We start from the raw sequence: 19,708 nt of genomic DNA, 5'->3' as shown, positions 1-19,708 counted from the left end.
TTAACGACAGACATCATGTAAACATTTAACTACACACAGACTACATACGTGTGTTAACATACAGCAGCAGACTAACAATAACCAACACAATACACACACTAAGAGAGGTTTAAATAGACAAAGAAACACAGGATGTTAAACCCTGGCAGGTGCATGCAATTATGGAAGGCATATTTACAAATGGGGTGAAACCATCTGCACGCGGCAGGCCGTACCACGTGACTGGGGGGGGGGGGGGGGGGGGGGGGGGGGGCGTCCTGTGACAGGTTGTCTTTCAGCAAATCTTTGATGCACTATGCAAGAACACCACCCAGGATAGCATTCAGTGGTTACAGTGATATAGGCCCACAATAAATGTCTAAGAATGTTTAATCCCCTTAGGAGTTGGTGATTATAGAGTACTAATTACTCCCTTTGCTGTGGTTATCACAAAGCAGTAAGTTACCAGACACACACTGTATCTGCAACTTGCATTGTCCTAATACATGTTTTGCTTTATAATCTAGCAGCAGGCAATTTCTCAATTGTGACTTATTAAAATATTGCACTTCTGTATGGTTATTGCTTAAAGATTGAGATGTCATTGGGTTTTATAGTGTGGATTATGAATAAATTGTTTAACATTGTTTAACATTAACACCACAAGGTATAATAGTCTGATCAGACAGACAACTAGCTCTCATTGACAAGGTACCTAGGAGGTAGCAGCTGCCTGAGTTAGCCTGTGAGGGGGAGCTAGCAGATAATCAGGGACTAGTTTGCCTTGATATGTTACCTAGTAGAGTTGCCCTCATGTTGCATCAGTGACAGGTCTGTCAATTGAAAGATGTTGTGCTATTGGTCCTTCAGTGGTCGATCATGCCTGAAACATTCCTGTAGTGAGATATGTATGAATGTTTTAAAGTGAACAGACTGCTGTGAAAAAAGATAACTGATTTCCACATCTTGGAGCTTGGTGAATGCAATCTCACTTATAGATGTATTAAAACTACTGAGGAATCAACTGCTAATTGACTAGGTGAAGGCTAGAAGATCTCATGGGTGTAATTTTGAAAAGTCTGACTCTCTCACTCCAAAGCCTGTTCATGCATTATTTCTTTATGGACAATAGTTTTAGTCTGTTTAACATATGTGGCCTATAGCACATGAATATTGGTTTTTCATTGGCTTCTTGTCAAGTTACACATATAGTCTTCCTCATAACATATACTATGGCAATCATCTTAACAAAATACTTGTTTAGGCTCACCTGGGGTTATAATTTTTGAAAATAATTTTTTGTAATTGTTGTTATTTAATTAATTTATTTTCATAAACGTGTTTAATGTTTTCAATGTGAGGATTTTGATATTTTGGAACTAAAATAAACAGTGCCATATAAATAAATATTAGCCTATTGTTCTTCATCCTCTTCTTCGTGAACCTATTAGATATCCAATCACACGTACCCAGTAGATAATGTATCTCCATATGATGTTTGGTCCAGTAATCCCTTATTCATTCTCCTCATACTATAATAAAAGAGCAAAATCTCTCTGGAGGTTCTGTGTTCTCCTGTGCTCCTTATTAAATGCAATTATATGTAAAGCTCAATATTAATAATCTGCATAACTGAACCTTCCTTAACATGCCCTTTCATTGTGTAGATATATGGCCTAAAATTCAATGGATTCTGTCAGTCTTCATTTAGTTATTTATTCAGTTTAGAAGAACTGTTTAGAAGTTGGAAGAAGTTTTATTGTATAGTTGCCTCTGTTCATTTAAGATTTAAGAGTTATAAAATGCACATACATCACCATCATCAATACAATTTTGATTTTACTAACTTTGATTATCTTTTCAATTATATCTCTGCAGGTAAAGAGACCTAACTGTGCTGGTCACCTATGAACTCTCGTTGTCACACCATTCAACAGAATATCTCATCTCCCCCAACACATTTGTTTAAACCATAATTCCCTTCTGAGAGCATTCTCTATGGGAGAGAGACAGGAGTTGCCACCATGCCACAGCTGGTCCTGCAGTGACAGTGGAGGGCCCAGAAGCAGTGGCCCAGATGGCCCGGTGTCCGCAGGCCCGGCCTCTGAGTGCAGCCTGGAGGAGGCAGCAGCGCTCACAGCGATGGGAAGTTTGGACGCCTCTCCCATTTCAGTGGAACTGGAGCACGTGGTGAATAATGGATCAGGTGTCCCTGGCCCTCCAGGGGGGGACACAAAAGAAGCATTGGCTCACAGAAAACTCAGCGCGCCACGCTTCACCTCCTTCCTATCACTCTCGGGCAGCGTGGTCAGCAGAGAGCCAACGCGTGGGGTCCTTAGCCATGCTCCTTCTCGCTTCATACACAGCTCTTACCAAGCCAAGACTAGCATGCAAGGTGATGTCTACAATTTCCTAGAGAGACCTGCAGGCCTCAAATGCTTCCTCTACCACTTCCTAGTGTGAGTAGACTTGCCAGTCATCTGCTCTGTTACTCTTTCTGACAGAATCAATTCAAGATATAACATGTGCTATAGCTGATTTCTAAAGCTCATGCAGTTTGGTTCAGCCTTTCTTTAGAAATCTGCATTAATTACATATTTCACTTGACACACAGTTTGAGCTTCATCCCATGATGTTTAGAATGCAATGAAACCTGTTTTTCATATAATTAATCTGAGCTTCTCCATTCTATAGATAACTGAATATCCAAATTCATGAATCCAATCATACAGTAAAAGAAAATTAATATGATTTGAGCATCACATTTAGCTGCTTAACTAACATCTTTAATACAAATCTGCTTCAGCCACAGGTGTCTCTGTGTGTCTGAATTGACACAAAAGCAGGTCAACCTGATTCTGATAGCCTTGTCTCCAAGACGAGGTGACTCTGCGCTCCACACTGAGGACCGGGCAACAAACATGCAGGAGTTCTCTGTCAGGCCTGCAAAAATAAACATGGAGGACTTTTCCTCTGTTAGGCCTGCGAAAGTAAATAGCAAAATCAACTGAAAGACAACAAAATGCTTCACAGTACTTCTCCAGGCCCACAGCATTTAACAGATCACTGGCCTGGTGCAAGAACCACTAGTATAAACAGATTTGTTCTTATAATGCTATTAAATTATAATACTGATGTAATTGCCATGGGGGAATAATAAACACAGTAAAAAGTTCATAGTAAAGTAATAAAAATGAATAGTAAAGTAAAAAGTTAATACTTGAGCCAAACTAGAACACATCAAGATGAATTTCAAATTCAAATTCAAACATCTTGAGGCTAATAAAAATAGCTAAAGTATACAATCACTCCATATAGTTTCTTCTTTGAGGAACAGCTATGTATGACATATAAGACAGGTCTGGACCACTCATAAATTTTGTTCTTTGCCTAAGAAGAAATTCTTAATGTAATTACATTTGGTGAATGTCACATATTCAAATGACCAAATACACTCCTACATGATCAGCCTCGCCTACATATTAATCATACTCACTTATTCCCTCACTGATTACTTCCCCTTATAAACCTGGTTTTCCATTTGTCCGATTGTGAAGTATTGTTTGCCTTGTGCTTGCAAACTGAGCCTTTCAGTAAAGTTCCCTAGTGCTAACAAGTCCTGATTTGTGTCTCAGCCTGGTTTGTTTTTTGAGTTTTGGAATAGCGTTTTGGTACCTTTGATCATTCTTTTGCTTCCTTCAGTTTTGACCCTAGCCTGTTCTCAAGGTTTCTGTCTCTTGGAGTAGAGTTTTGGTTCCATTCACTCTCTACATGCCTTGCATGTGGATCCTTTCCCACTAGTGTGTTGTTAGTGAATGTGGCAAGTGATAAATCACTCGTAGATTTAAGAGTGAATTATCTTTGCACGTGTGGTTCTTATTAGATTATAGTGTTCATCTTGGAAAGAGAAAAACAAATGAGATTATAAGAAAGCATAGCTTCTTAGAACAATAGCAGTAGAAAGCCGCTTGTTCTGTGATCAGGCACGTCATGATTGAGTTATGGAAACCAGCTGATCTTGTACCCTCCGCCCCTAGCTGCATGTGTGCACATTCGTTTGACATGGCAGTTTGATAACCTCCTGTGTCTGTAACTGAGCCTAGTGTGGCAGCACATTCAGGAGAACCTGATATCAGCCCTCTATAAAATTAAACCCCTCTGATTGACTCTTACTTGCTGATGGTTATCAAGGCCAGGTTCTTTTTCTTGTCTCTCGGTGCATCTGCCAAATTTGAGGTTTGTTAAAGGCCTCAGCGCTTCAGCCTAGACAGTGTAATGACTTGCCTGTTTATCTGGATGGCTCATGGATAAGGGCTTTTGTGTCACAGACCTAGGCTTGTCTCTGAGCCCAGCACATTCATACTCTCTTAATAGTAAAAATGCTCCTTGCCAGGTTCAGAGTCCAATTGCTTTTCACTGGAATCTGCTGCTCTTTCATTTGTCTTTTTTCTATCCTTCTTTCTTTCGTTTTCTATCTTCATTTAGCCATCTCACTCACTTTGGAATTAATAACTGGATCTTTGCTTCTTCTTGCTTTTATTTTTGGATACACACATGAGTAAAGCTTAGCTGGTTTGCAAGTACTCTTGGGTGGCTGTCCCAAAAGAATTTATTGCAGCGTTCCACAGCTTTAGTAAATAGCTTTGGTATGATCCGGAAAACAACTAATGTATAGGTTTGAACATCTATACATTAGTGGCCATGTTCTTTTATGTAACAGAGACACAGTGAGTACAGCCGGGTCTGTCTGAGTCATTCTTCTACTTTTCTACTCTTTGGCTCAGACAGAACACATGCACATGTTCATGTCCCTTTTCTTATGGACACGTGTTTACCTTGCATGCTGTAATATATGAAAGGCATAACTACAAAATTAGTTTTACTGGAATAAAGTATTGTGGGGCTTCCATGGCTTCCTTCAACATCAGGTTAAAAGGTCCAGGAAATCAGTAATGTTAGTCTACTTCTATCAAGTTCCACATGTTAGTTTGTGATCAGACCAGTCTGCCACCTTTAAAAAGATTTAAAAGAGTTTCTGAGCTACTTTTTAGCCCAGAGTGTGGTTGTATAGGGTAGGTGGATGAAACAGCTAAGTTAACTCTTAACACTTTATTCCAGTCACTTAATCAAATTCCTTGAAACTACTAAAATCTCCATAGCTCCACAAACATATGCTAAACTCTTAAACAGTTTACTCCAAATGTCCACATTTCTCTTGAAACCAAACAACTTGTAAACCCTTACCAAATGTAACCAATATGAGTTTCAGAGGATGTTATAAATCATACAGGCATTTCTGGCTAAACCTATGACTTTGTGAGATGGGACTTACACTGCTTGAATGTGTTTGGAGTCTTTAACTCTGTAGAGAGATGGTCTACAGCTGCATATGTCATATGTTAGTTGCTGAGTAGGCTTAGTATTAGAGAAACTGTAAAACTGGAAAGCAGTAGTTCATGAGTTATTCCAAAGAAACTAGAAACATTTACAAAAAAGTACAAAGCACATTCTATGCAGAAACTGCTTACAGTGCATGGGAGCTTGCACTAGCTGTGGTTAATATCAGTGGATTGGGTATATTTCAGGCTGTTTATGACTGGTGAATGGGCAGTGAAAAGTTGGAGGCGTGTCAGGAGAAGATAGGAGTCAGATTTGACCATTTAAATGTCATATTTTAGTTTCACAGAGCCATTACCATTACAACTATTACACTAAATAAATGTGTATATAACAAAGAAGATATGACCTGTAGTATATCAAACAACTGCTGCCTTATTGAGACTTGGTGATAATAATAAGAAAGACTAAGCTCAGGTTTCAGCCATTGAAAATCTCTGACCTTTTTCTAGAAGCATGTCTGATCTGCTTGTTTGTCTTTCTATAGAAATCTGAAAAATTGTTAAATAAAGAATAAACACACACTGATGTAAGGAGATCCTGACCCTCTAAGCTAGCTTTCACAGAGTGGAGACCTTTTAGAGGTTTATCATGACAAGGACAACAGATTTGTTAAAATAAACATGACTGAAAAAAGAAATTAGAGTAGCATTGGTAAAATATTACTCAAAGAAAAGTTGAAATCCTCTATTTTTATTTCTCTCTGAGTTAAAGTACAAAAATGCTTTAGTATTAAAAAGCCTAGGAGTTATAATAGTTATAATTATTATAATGTTATAATAGTTATTATGTTCAGGGATTGCATTGGGGTTGGGGTTCTATTACTTTTATGGGTGATAACAGTATTGGTACAATGATGCAGTTCAGTTCTATAATAAATAAGTCATATTTTAATACAAACTATAATAGATATAATAGACATTTAAGACTTTATTCAATACAGTGGAATATTCATATATTAAAACATCCATTTTGGCATCAAAATTTTATTAAAATCTCATCTGATTTTCTGACTCCTTCATATTACTTATAATGTGTATAATTAGTCATGTTAGTTAATTAGCTACTTATGTGTCAGATGCATTAAAATAACTTACAGTAGAAAAGGAAAACAATTAGTTATCTAATCAGTTACAGAAATAAGATACTGAACCTTTGAGGAACTAATTTATGTAGCAAGGTTTGATACTTGCATGACTGTGAAAACTGGCCTAAGCAAGAAGGGAATACTTCATATATAGAATGTGTAGTGGAAGGAAAAGTAAACATGCCTCAAATGATCATTGGGTCTTAGAAAGTGAGGGAACTACTGCTTCAGTAAATGGAAATGTCAGTGTTCTATGTCAGCACAGTTTATCAGATTGCATAGTTTAATGGATTTTATGACAATTATGTTTCACATTGTTTACATTTCCACCAAATTATGGAACTGCAGCTTGGCTCCATTAAATGGTCCTGTAAACCAAAGGTACCTGTCCTTTTCTTTACTGCACTGTGGCAGATACCAGCCCCTGATTATGTGATATTACTTCAGTGAACAGTTTCTGTTCTGTTGTGTGCTTTTTGCTCCAGTATTTTAAAGATGTCTTTGAGAATAGTCCAAGCCCCACCACTGCCAAATTGCCACTGTTGGGCCTCTGAGCAAGGCCCTTAACTTTCAATTGCTCAACTTGTATTCAGTCATAATTATAAGTTGCTTTGGATAAAAGTGTCAGCTAAATTCCGTAAACATAAATGTAAAATCCTCCTGTCCCCAGCCTAACATGCTGGACCTGGAAATGAACAAGCAGTGCTCAGTGGCCTGACCATGGACAAATAAAAACAACCTTTCCCCAAGACTTTATTTCCAGATAAATCCAGTATGAATGGTGATTCTGTCACAAGCATGGTGCAGGGCCAAGCCGAGGTGACCGGTGCTGATCATACTGGATTAACTACCATCTGTTTCGTTTTAATCTCTCCATTTAGCCCTTCCAACACAAACTCTCTTACTGAGACACTGTTTGACCCCAACTTGTCACACCTCCTGGGATGTTTTTTGCCTTACATGTCTCTCCACACAGCAGGAGGTTGATGGAAAAAAAAATTCTTTGACTGGTGGAGGGTTTTGAGCTAAATCCTTTTGTTTTTGGCTACACTCATCACTGGGTTTAAGAAGTCTAAAGTATTTATCTACAGGGGTGCTGCGGTCTTGTGATAGGAGTCTAGGCAAAGCAGTCACCAGAGTGTATAGTGGGTAATTATAGTAAGTATAGTATCTGAATCACGTGCATCCTTACTGAACCTTGACCCTACTTCATCTTGCATGCAGGAAAATGAAGCATGGTCTCCAGCTCCCCCCAATTTCTACATGAAAACAAGATTAAAAGTGAATTTAAATTTCATTTATTTGCCTCAAGTACACTTTGCTATTTTATCCAGATGTTCCTAACTGAGAGAATTAAAACATGTTACAAGTAACAGGATCTCTGTCACGATGTGTTCAGCCAGGAGAGCAGGGGATATTATTCATTTTATGAAACATTATTCTAGTGGCCTATATTTTGAATAGCCTAGACGATGGCTAATCCAATTTTGTGAAAATATGGCAGTGGGGTGATGCTGCATGTATCATCCTCCAGTTTGGAAGTACTGCCGATGTTGCAATATTTCAATACAACTGGTTATTTTGAAAGGGATCAACAAGGATTATTTGTCATATTAAATGTAACAGATTTTGTCTGTTTTTTTTTTTTTTTTCATGAATATATACTGACGGATGATATTTGAGCATTTGATGTAAAAGGTCTATATAATGTGACGTGCTGACCCGAGTGCCGAAGGGCGTGGAGCAGAACGCACAGACTCTCTTGGCAAGGACGAACATTTAATTACATAAAACAAAAGACAAGAGTGGCACTTATGTACTATACAAACAACAAACTAAACACTAACGATATTTAACACTTAACACGATCAAGACAACCAGTTACGACAGTTACGTTTTACAAACAAATAACACGCTACATTAACTTCTACAAGTACATTAACAATGACCCACACAGGTTTATATACATAAAGACAGGACAAGGTGCAGGTGTGGCCACAAACAAATATCCTCCCACTTCACGTGGCAGGCCAAATCACGTGACTCGCGGGAGGCGAGCGTTCTGTGACATATAAGCACTATATAGATTTATTACAAAAAACTGAGCATGTATGTTGCCCATGAGCTGTTTCTCAACACATTTCTGCAGTTCATTTCTCCAGGATGTATGAGGAGGATTTCTCTGCTGCAGTTTTAAGAATTACATAAGCTTGATGTATTTGTGTTTGTTGCAGTGGAGACTTTGTCATGTCCTGTACTAGCTAATACTGATTAAAAAAAAGGTGTTGATAATTATGGTGTATATTGTTAAAACTGCTAGAAACACTTACAGCATGACTTGAAGTGCTAGACACAGCATTTTTAGCTGTTATCTGGATCCTATACTCCAAGTAAATAGTTGATGAACACACGAATAGTTAGTGCATGGTAAGTGGTTAAAGTAACTGAGAAAGGGAATAACTTGTGTCTTCTTTTATGTTCTTAGGTTCCTCATGGTCCTAATATGTCTCATCTTCAGTGTACTTTCCACCATCGAGCAGTATGCAGACTTTGCCACTGGAATGCTGTTCTGGATGGTTGGTGTAAAAGATTTATTTAGTTGACTATGAAATATAAAGAAGTGTCTTTCCTGTAGTAGTAGGATAAAGCTAATACGAAAATGTGTACCCACTTCAGATGGCTTAGCACAGTGCAGTACAATAAATACCCACTTGATGGCGATAGTACATCTTAGTAGGGTAGGTGGTCTCAAAACCAGAACACCTCTTTTATCACCACAGTAGTTTTTTTTTTTTTTTTTTTTTCATTTTAATCAGTGCTGTGCTACAACAACACCTTCGTAAGAGGAATGGTTCTTTTAGCATCAGATAAGTTCCATAGCTCCAACAACACTATCACACTTTCACTAAAATACCCAAAAACTCATAGCTGGTGAAGTGTGCTTTATACTTAAATAAATAAATAAATAAATAAATAATCTATCTATCTATCTATCTATCTATCTATCTATCTATCTATCTATCTATCTATCTATCTATCTATCTATCTATCTATCTATCTATCTATCTATCTATCTATCTATCTATCTATCTATATATATAAACTTATACAATTATGAGTTTACTTTGGGTAGTAAGGCATTCTTTACAAACATTGCAGTGACTTTCAGTTTTAAAAAATACAAAATAAACAAAGGTTTATCTATTTTCAGTACGGGCTATGGATTGCCATCCATAGTCCCTGCAAATGAAAAGTCCATAAGTCAGATTTTAATTTTCCTGTACTTGTGAGGGCATTTCCACAGAGCTATGTGTAGGATACATAATGCACTTTAATCTCTGTACAGAACATCCTTAATGATGCACACTATGAATGTGTGTTCTAAGATGCAGTGGATTATCTATCACAGGTGCTGTCTGTATCACCTGTCTGTGGGCAAGCTGCTCACCGAGCCAGCACATTACTCTGCTCATATCACCTCACAGATCAAGATGAAAAATGTTTTCTGACTTAGAGAGTTTCTGTTGTGATGTTCAAGATAGATGAAATAAAGTAATCTTTGAGCTGTGTTATTTATACCCATAACCCAGCCACCCCAAGGTTCTGATGGTTTTTTCCTATCCTTAGGAGATTGTACTGGTGGTGTTTTTCGGTGCAGAGTATGTGGTGCGTCTTTGGGCAGCAGGCTGCAGGAGCAAGTATGTGGGCGTCAAAGGCAGGCTTCGCTTTATCAGAAAGCCCATTTCTATCATAGGTACTTCACCAAGTAAACCATATATGTGGAAGGCATGTAGTTTACTGAGAGTTTGGATAGTACATATAATTATTACTGTCATTATTGTTATTTATGCTGTTATTGTTTTTACATTTAATGTTTTATTGGAAAAAATATGATACAAAATAATTTCCAACAGTAAAACAAGCTACTTTCTGAGTGTAATTCCCTTTTTTTGGAACAGATTTGATAGTAGTGGTTGCATCGGTTGTAGTGCTAAGTGTGGGATCAAATGGACAGGTTTTCGCCACCTCTGCCATCAGGTATTACTACAAGAAGACGACTGAGAAATACAGCAAAACTACATTTACACATTAAACATTAGTATATATATTCTTATGCTGATGCACTGTGATCATTTCAGTCTATGGTGTGTTAATTAATTGAAATATTGAGTTAAGATTTGTCCCTATGTTGGAAGCAGGTATTTGTATTTGAAATAATGGCAGGCTTACACTATGTATATTTAAGATGTTTAACGTCTCAGCACGACTGCTTAACACCTCTGGATTTTGGTATCAGGGGAATCCGCTTCCTTCAGATATTGCGTATGCTGCATGTGGATCGGCAGGGAGGCACATGGAGACTTCTTGGGTCTGTAGTCTTTATTCATCGACAGGTCAGTGTCGCATCTTCTCACACACAACCACACACACACACACACACACACACACACACACACACACACCTATTTGAGAATTTCAACACATATATTTGTTAAATATGTATTGTATATGTGTGACGTTATATATTAATACATTATTTCTCAACCTAAACCTATGCAAAACCTAAACTGTAATAACCAAAAATAAATGCTTTTGCCCCTTTAACTTAATAAACAGTTGTAAAAAACAGTTTACCCTGGCAGGTCTATTTTGCTGGTCCTGGTAAGGAAGGTTACTTCTTTTTCTTACATAGTCAGGACATCGCTCATTAAAAAATTCACATAAATACACGCATACACACAAACATGTGCACTCTCACATGTGCGTACACACACACACACACACACACACACACACACACACACACACACACACACACACACACACACACACACACACACACAGACAGTGCACAGGTATCTACAGTATTCTAGAGTTGGGGTATTGAACAATAGTAAATAGTGCACCTTGATGAAGATAGCTACTGTTCTTGTCATAAGATGCCCTGCAGCAGGCATAGCATTCCTTGTGTTGTTTTAAAATAGTTAATAATCAGTCATCTGAGTGTTTTATTTCTAGATGGTGACATTTGAAACAGCATTTTTTTTTTTTTGCAAATAGTAATTAGCTCTGCTCTAATAATTAGTGAATAGCATGTATATGTGTTTCTTAATGCTAATCTTCCCACTCAATGAAGAGATGGATGGGTAATGTTAAAATGGATGGATGGCAGATAAATGGGCAGATGGGCAGAAAAAAAACAATAAAACACAACCATGTGAGATAAAATAAGATGATATCCACTGCTGGTCAGCCATTTCTTCATAATGTCCATCTCCAAACCAGAGTCCTGAGGGACTAAATAAGGAATTTGTGAGCTCAAGCAGAAGTAATCAGGGTATTAGACTGAATGATGCTGTTCCAGAGAACAGAGGAATTATATTGTTTCCCAGACCTTCTGAGGGTTCTACCATATTGACTTCAATCACCCCCCCCCCCCTCGCCTACACACCTGTGGAATAGCTCTACATTCCTTGTTCAACCCTTCCACTGTTAACATATGACTTTTTAAGGACCTGATGAGGGATTAAGTTTGATTTGCTTAATATACTGTGTTCCCCTCTGGCCCTACAACTCAGTGAACATGACCTTTTATGGCTTCCTGTAACTTTGACTATCATGCCTTTTGGCTCCAATGTAAGCATGGTATATTTACAGAAAAGCTTTCTAATATTAAGTGTGGAGTGCCCAATTCTTGGTAACCCATAACTTTTACAAGCCAACACAAATTATGTCATTGTAGCTATTCGACTGTAAAGTGACGCAAAGCATTTGGACATTTTCGTGTACTTTTCCAAATCTTTTCAAATGCTACTTTTAATGCCAGTATAACTGTGGTCTTTCTCTCCAACAGGAGCTGTTAACAACACTATATATTGGGTTTCTTGGTCTGATCTTCTCCTCGTATTTTGTGTATCTGGCGGAGAAAGATGCAGTAGACGAGGAGGGGAAAACAGACTTCTCAAACTATGCTGATGCACTGTGGTGGGGTGTTGTAAGTATTCCTCCAAATGGTGTGATTTGCCAAAGCACATAGCATATATACATCCATGAAAATACACTGAGTAACCACTTGTTTTAGATACACCTACTGTGTAGGTGTTGGTTTCTAACAGGCTAACATACATTTTATTCAGATTTAAGTTGTAATCCATCACTGCTTCTACTATTCTAAAGTCATTTGAATGACCCTTGTACAGTCTTGTACCCTTTGTGTGCTGTGTCAACCTTTATTGGGCCCTTTCATTGGCTACTTGGCTTATATATACATTTATACTGTAAATTCACATGCAACTACTGGTTATGCAAACACTTTTAAAACAGAATAAAGAGATATAGGATATACATTCATGAATACATACACAAAATATGTAAACCTCCCCTGCCCTTGAAAGAGGCCCCTAGAAGCATGGAAGAGTTGTGCCCAGAACAAGATCAGTTACTAGTTTCTGAGTGCCTAGAATTAATATCTCCTGTAACTAACCTGGTAGAGCAGATAGAGCATGGTGCTAAAGACACATAGGTCATGAGTTAAATTCCCAGGGAGCACATGTCCTGTCACTTATAAATTTGTAAGTTGCTCTGGATAGGAGTATCTGCTAAATGCTGTAAATGTAATGTAAGTAAGACTGTTAAGCTACAGGGACAGCTATACTAGGCATGCCTAACAAGGGGCAGGACTGGACATGCCTACTAAACTCAATGCATTTGCCATAGTCTGTTTTAGGATTAGGTTATTGAAACAACATCAACTTGATGAATACCACAGTAAGTCTGACCTAATGTATGGTGCATATACTATAAATTCTGTTAATCGTATATGAGATATTCCATTAGTTTTTTTTATTACCCCATTTTGCTTTGTAATAAATTCACCTTCTTTGACTTTGTGTTGTTCATGCAGTATGAAGAATTTATGCCCTTTTATTCAAACCACTATTTGAAATGTACAACCGTTAAAGCAACTTTTAGAGCGTAGTAGTCAGAGGTTCAATCAATCCTTGTTTATCAGCATTTCAGAGTTGTAACAACACCGAAGGAGTATGCTGTGGTACACCTTAATCCAAACCTATTCAGTTGAATGGCTATTTGAATCCATCTCAGATTAAGTTCAGTCTGGTTAATAAAGAAGTTGAATTCAATGTGAAGAGTAATGAGAAACCAATCGTATGAGTGCACAGGGAGATCGGTGTTGTACAAAAGCCCTGGCAATGCTCTTCTTTCACCTCTTTTCCCCTTGTCCACTCTCCCTCTGAATGCCCTCTCTCTTTTCCACACTCTGAGGCGTCACTTTCTTTAATTAAAACTTTAATTGCAGGGTTTCTACCTTTTTGTGGAGAGGGTCAGAAAGTGTGAGGCTTCCTGTTGCTCTCTGTAATGGAGGACAAAAGCCGTTGTTTGTGTCAAAGAGGTAGCAAGGAGAAGTCCTCAACAGGGGGATTTGCTCTCTTTTGTTTTTCTGAAAACTGTAAACTTGAGCATGATGAGAGGCAGAGGGAACAAACTTAGTGAAGAAGCAGGAGGACAAAGACAGGAAGGCAGAGTGGTAGGGATGTGGAGGGGAGAAGGGGAGGCAAGAAACCGAACAGTGGGAGGTTGGGGGGCAGAGAAAGAACTCATTGGATGGTAACCATATACTGTATTAAGATTGGTAATAGTTCTTGATTTGGTTGGTATGCTGAAAATGGGATTGTTGGCTAGTTATCAGTCTGTACCCAAATCAGAGGCACTGGCCAAGTGAAGTACAGTAAGAGGTTTTTACAAGTTCCACTCATTTTTGAAGGTAAATCTCTTGTTGCAATAATGATTTAAAGTCATTTTATAAAGAGCTAACTCTTTATGGAGTACATACAAGTCACCATACATTATATCGAAACCATCAAACATTACAGTTGAGTGTTTTTTTTTTCCTGGAGGTGTGACAATGTTGACGATGAGGGACAGCTGTAGAAACTGAAAGAGAGGAGCGGAGGGGCTGTTTGGTGCTGTGCTATATGCCATGAAGGTGCAGGTGCAGGACTCTGCTGGACTGGAGAGTGCAGAGAAAAGGAGAGAACAAGGAGCCAGCCCCATGAATCATACCTCGCCTTTTCAGACCAAGCATATGCCAGCTCGTTAACCTAATGCACCACTTGCTGTTTCCATACCCATCTTGCTGCTTCCACGCCCATCCTTCTCTCAGAGTTTGAGAAAGAAAGAAGGAGAGAGGGGGAGAGAGTGAGAGGTTGGCAAGGAAACTGTAGGAATAGAGAATAGAGGGAAAAGGAAAAGTCAGTGGCCAGAAAAAAGAGAATGCATATAGCAAACATGAACGTGTGGATGAGGAATACAAAGAGAAAAATTAATAGATTTTAAGGAAATAGAAACAGTGAAAACGTTTGGTGAAAAATGAGGAGTGTAGAGGAGCAAAAGTCACTGGGCAGGTTAAATTCATGGACAAGAGGGGGAGAATTTTACAGATATATTAACAGGAAGTATTAAAGAGTTTATCAGATCATATACTGTGACTGTTCATAATCAGCTCTAATACTGTGACTGCCCCACACATTGAGCCACATGGCACAAGATTTACCTCATCTCTGACACACAAATACACACACAGGTTTGTGCACGCACACACAGTGGACTACACCCATAGGCGACACTGAGATGTCAGCTTTGGCTTGGCCACACACGTAGAACATAGGCTGTACTGAGTGAATCATGCACACTGGCTTTATGGTCTGAGTAAATTGTATATCTGAGGACACTGCAGCCTGGGATACCATTATGCCACACACACACACACACATGCACACACAAATCCTCTTGGGTCTCATACTTGGTCTCATATGGAGCCTGGGGCACCACCCTTGGCACTTTGGGGCCGGTCTTCTAACTTGAACTAGAATGACCAATTGCATACCCATGTCATGGCTAGGGTTGTGCGTGAGGATTAAACTCTCTAGGATTAAACCCTCATTGCTACTTTTCGACCCAAAGCCCTTATGAAGAATCTCGGCCTCCTTCAGCCCCTATTGTAGGTATTGTAAAGGAAAAGCGCCAGACACGCTCACTGTGAGCCGAGAGCTCTCAGTGTGTCAGAGTTGGCTCCTCTTTCAGCACAATGCTCCAGAGGTATTTGTTTTCCTGTGTTTGCTGAATTCCTGCACTTTATAATGGATTAGAGGAAAGTGTGTGTGTGTGTGTGTGTGATGAGTCAGTGTACTCAGAAAACCTAGGCCAATAAGCATTATGTGTAAGATCACCTCCACTTTGTTCAAATGTTTTGAAAGTGCCTGCTCCACACACTGTCACTTAGAAAATCATGTGTTGATTAGTTTTTTGAGTTAGCGAGTACAGTGTGCGGAGCAGTAGTTTTACCAGTGTTTGGATTTTAATAATTTTAGAAGCAGATTTGAAGAAAAAAAAAAGACATAGGCTGAAGTACTGTATATTTAAAACTTCAAATTAAGTGGTAAGTCAAATTGCTTATAATTTAATGGGTTATGACAAAATATAAAATGTCACATAAATCCAGCTGTACTCTTCAGAACTCCACGAAACTGATGTATATTAAAAAATAATTTAAATTATTCATTAATGAACTCTAGATCATAAAAATGTGAACAATAACCCAGCTTGATATTGCTGACTATTTTATATACTAATGTTCCCTCCTATTCCACAGGTCACTGTGACTACAATAGGTTATGGAGACAAAGTCCCTCAGACCTGGATAGGGAAGGCAATTGCCTCCTGTTTTAGTGTGTTTGCTATCTCCTTCTTTGCTCTGCCAGCGGTAAATACGCCCCCCCCCCCCCTCTCTCTCTCACTCACTCACTCACTCACACACACACACACACACACACAGAGCATAATTGTCAGACCTTGTCTGGTGCCCTGGGGCAGTGTTTTCCTATAGAGGCCCCTGGGGTAATGGGGACCAAGGTTAATGGGGTCCATTAAAGAGAAAGCAGGGCCTCTAGGGTCTTTAGTTCTCACATTACAATCTATATAATGCACAACTGCAACATTAGCAATGGACATTATTTTGGACAACAAACTATGAATAAAAAGAAACAATATATCGATCAGCTATGAGGTCTCTAACTGATTAATGTTCTGACAGTGTTCAGTGTAACATTTCCCCATACTGGCCCTCCTGGGCCAGATCAGTTGTACTGGCCCCTTGTACATTTTACTGACCTGGAAAGAAAAACAGAAAGAAACTTTACCACAAAACCTTTCATTTATTAATCATATATACATTGTCAAAGTTGAGATATGTTGTCCTTGAACTATCCAGTTTTCATTTAAATGCAGGAAAATGGGGGGTGGGGGGTGGGATCGTACACTGTACAGCGCATAAATGTGAGGGCTCATTGCCTTTTTTGCTGCTGTGTCAAAGGACATTTTTTAGAAATTTTTGACCTACGCAAGTTCGTGTTTTGATTTCTGCTGTGGATTTTAATTAACACTGACATTCCTGGTATTGACAAAACATTTCGTTACAATTACAAACACTGCTGTTTTGACATTTGAGGCTTTAGCATCTTGCTTAACTAGCAAGGTTACGTTAGCATGGCGTGACAAAACACGGAGATGTAACGCTATGTTCATCTGAGAGGGAATGAAGCACCATATTCTGAGGTTCAGTGTTTAGCTACATTTTACATCATATAACACTTAAACCGGATAGCTACATAGTCAATAAGGTAGGCTAAGTTATTATCATAGCTAACTATGGAGCTAGTTAGCTAAGTGTTATAACCTAATATGCTTACAGCGCATAGACGTTCGTCTTCTAAAATCCGTGAACTCCGTCATTTAAAAAAAAAACAAAACTAACTTCAGCCAGTTGGCAGCGCAGGTGAACTGATTCTTGATTGGCGGGAATACTGTTCCGAACGTTCCAGCGACTGGCCAATCAACTTGCACGACATACTTTTTTACCCCTAGACTTGGGCCGTCGGGCAATTGCTTTTGTCGAAACCTGGATTTGACTACAACTGGCATCTACCTGAGTTGTACATGCATAAATAGACTAGCATAAATAATTTTGTTTTTATTCTGCAGTGCTATTTTTATTTATGGAAAAGGTTGATACTCTTTTTTTAGGGCCCTTTTGTAGATCTAGGACCATCTTATAAAATTCATTTTAAGAGAAATAAGGGGGGAAATTAAAACTTGTCTGAAATATAAGATTGATCTCAGATGTGAAATGAACACAAACTTTGTTTTCAGGGTATTTTGGGTTCAGGCTTTGCTCTGAAAGTACAGCAGAAACAGAGACAGAAACACTTCAATCGCCAAATCCCAGCAGCTGCCTCACTAATCCAGGTATCAATGAAGCTACTTACATTTTTTTTTTTTTGTCACTGTCATTCTCAACTATTTTGCTGTTTCCATGAGCCTCAGAATAACTCTGGGCAAAACTGGGTATATAATAGGTAAAGAAAATTAACAGGCATAAGTGAAATAAGTTGTAGGGCTTTATTCTTTTTGTATCATCTGAGATTTCAAAATGTATTTGCAGAGCTTCAATGCCGTATGCCTTTTAATCAAAAAATAGATGTAAATATTCAGTATTCTATCGACTAGTTATTGCTAGCAACATTTGCCAAATTATTTTAAGAACAAAGCGCAAGTGCTGAATTATCTTAATTTGTAGACACTGTGGCGATGTTATGCTTGTGAGAAACCTGGTGGCTGTCCAGCAACCTGGAAGATGTACGTGCTGACAGGTGACTTCATCCCAGGAGTAAACTCTGACAACTCCAGTCCCGGAAACTTCAGAAAACTGGTGAGTATAATACTCTCTCCTGTCTTCGGAAAATGCAAAGGCCTCTGCTATTGTTTTTATTCCTTTGTGTTCTTCTCGTCATTGTCGTTGTTCTTCCTGTAGGTTATCGTCATTGCACAGATATAGTAGATCACTGTAAAGTAACCATGTGCTGGCTTCTGTAGCTGTAGGTAAGCTTCGCCCTAGGCCCATTCACATGCACACCTGTTGCAACTAAAGCGACAAAGGTGTGCTTGGAAGATAGAACTAGGTGTGTTAGAAGAGGCTAGATCAGTTTGCAGTAAGTGTAATGGTGACATTGTGCCACAGTGGTTAAGGTTTTTGCGTTCCTGCTTTGGCTTAATCACAGACTTGCTGTGTACAATTGTTTGTAGTGGACTGGATGTGTGTAGTGAATTTATTTTATAGTGAATGACAGGAATTTGCAGCATGTAGGTTGAGGTGTAATATTGTGGCTGGCTGCATAATAAAGTCTTTGAAATCATGGGACCAGCACTGAAAGAATGAGTGTTCTCTCTCTCGCTCTCTCTAGCCCTTGCTGTATCTCTCTCTCTCACTCTCCCACTCTCTCCCCCTGGACACCCAGTTGACCTCAGCCCCCTTTGTCTTGTCTGCACAAAGACACAGTCAGATGAGATGATGTCACGGCCGCCTCTCTCCTGGGAGCAAACCTTTGTGTAGTGCAACAACAACAAAAAAATCTTTGTGTAGCTCTGACTCCAAACATGTTGGGAGAGCGGCCGCCACTTCCACCTCTTTCCCTGTGCGGGCGTGTGACTGCTACTTCGTTCATAAACCAGCCATTCATTGCGTCCTCATTTCCAAATCAGTCATTCACTGATCCTTTCTACTGTCCTCCTACACTGGTCGTTCAGTTTAATGGGAAAAAAAGTTAGGCTTGTTTGACTCATGTTCAATAATGAGAGAGAGTCTACTATTCAGTTCAAATCAAGCAGTGTTGACTGTGAGGGTATTTAATCAGTGGAGTTGACCATTGGCTGAACAACCACAGAAGCTGTTAGAAAAGGAGAGATTAGAGGCAATCTGTTGGCAATGATTGGATAGTACTTAAGATATTTATGAAATTCTCTTAGAAGGGCAAATTTACATTTCATATGAGTACGATTTGCCAAGTACCATGAATGTGTTTAGACCTGTAGTCTTTCTTGCAGAAATTTCAAATACCTTCATGTGCCCTTCACAAAGCAGAACAAAGGCTACTCAGATTTGCTTCACAGATTGCTTGCCAGATTACATATAGATTTGATTTGATCAAATGAATCTTTGTTGACCAAAGTGTGTGACAAATATATTATCACAGCTGAGGTAATTATGAATTTCTGCTTTTTTTTGTGTAATGCTTTGTGGGGAAAGGCCTTAGACTGGATCCACAGCAGTGAAAGGGTGAACCTGCCTCATCACTGTTAAACCTTAAACACAGACTCTTCTCATGATGATAT

General features: G+C 38.8%; 1 protein-coding gene across 1 annotated transcript in view; it reads left to right on the top strand.

The window, feature by feature from the left end:
• The first annotated feature begins 1,977 nt into the window (after nucleotides 1–1,977).
• The window catches only part of kcnq1.2 (potassium voltage-gated channel, KQT-like subfamily, member 1.2), a 108,058-nt gene continuing 90,327 nt past the window's right edge, over nucleotides 1,978–19,708 (top strand). Inside the window, exons 1-9 of the mRNA XM_027019967.2 lie at nucleotides 1,978–2,438; nucleotides 8,949–9,039; nucleotides 10,091–10,217; nucleotides 10,423–10,501; nucleotides 10,761–10,857; nucleotides 12,318–12,458; nucleotides 16,134–16,244; nucleotides 17,690–17,785; nucleotides 18,117–18,248. Of these exons, the coding sequence (XP_026875768.2) occupies nucleotides 1,978–2,438; nucleotides 8,949–9,039; nucleotides 10,091–10,217; nucleotides 10,423–10,501; nucleotides 10,761–10,857; nucleotides 12,318–12,458; nucleotides 16,134–16,244; nucleotides 17,690–17,785; nucleotides 18,117–18,248 (1,335 nt within the window). The remainder of the gene's footprint in view (nucleotides 2,439–8,948; nucleotides 9,040–10,090; nucleotides 10,218–10,422; nucleotides 10,502–10,760; nucleotides 10,858–12,317; nucleotides 12,459–16,133; nucleotides 16,245–17,689; nucleotides 17,786–18,116; nucleotides 18,249–19,708) is intronic.

This window comes from Electrophorus electricus, chromosome 2 (genome assembly GCF_013358815.1).
Source record: "Electrophorus electricus isolate fEleEle1 chromosome 2, fEleEle1.pri, whole genome shotgun sequence".
NCBI lineage: Eukaryota > Metazoa > Chordata > Actinopteri > Gymnotiformes > Gymnotidae > Electrophorus > Electrophorus electricus.
Note: the sequence above shows the minus strand (reverse complement) of the source record. Positions and strands in the feature narration are given on the sequence as shown.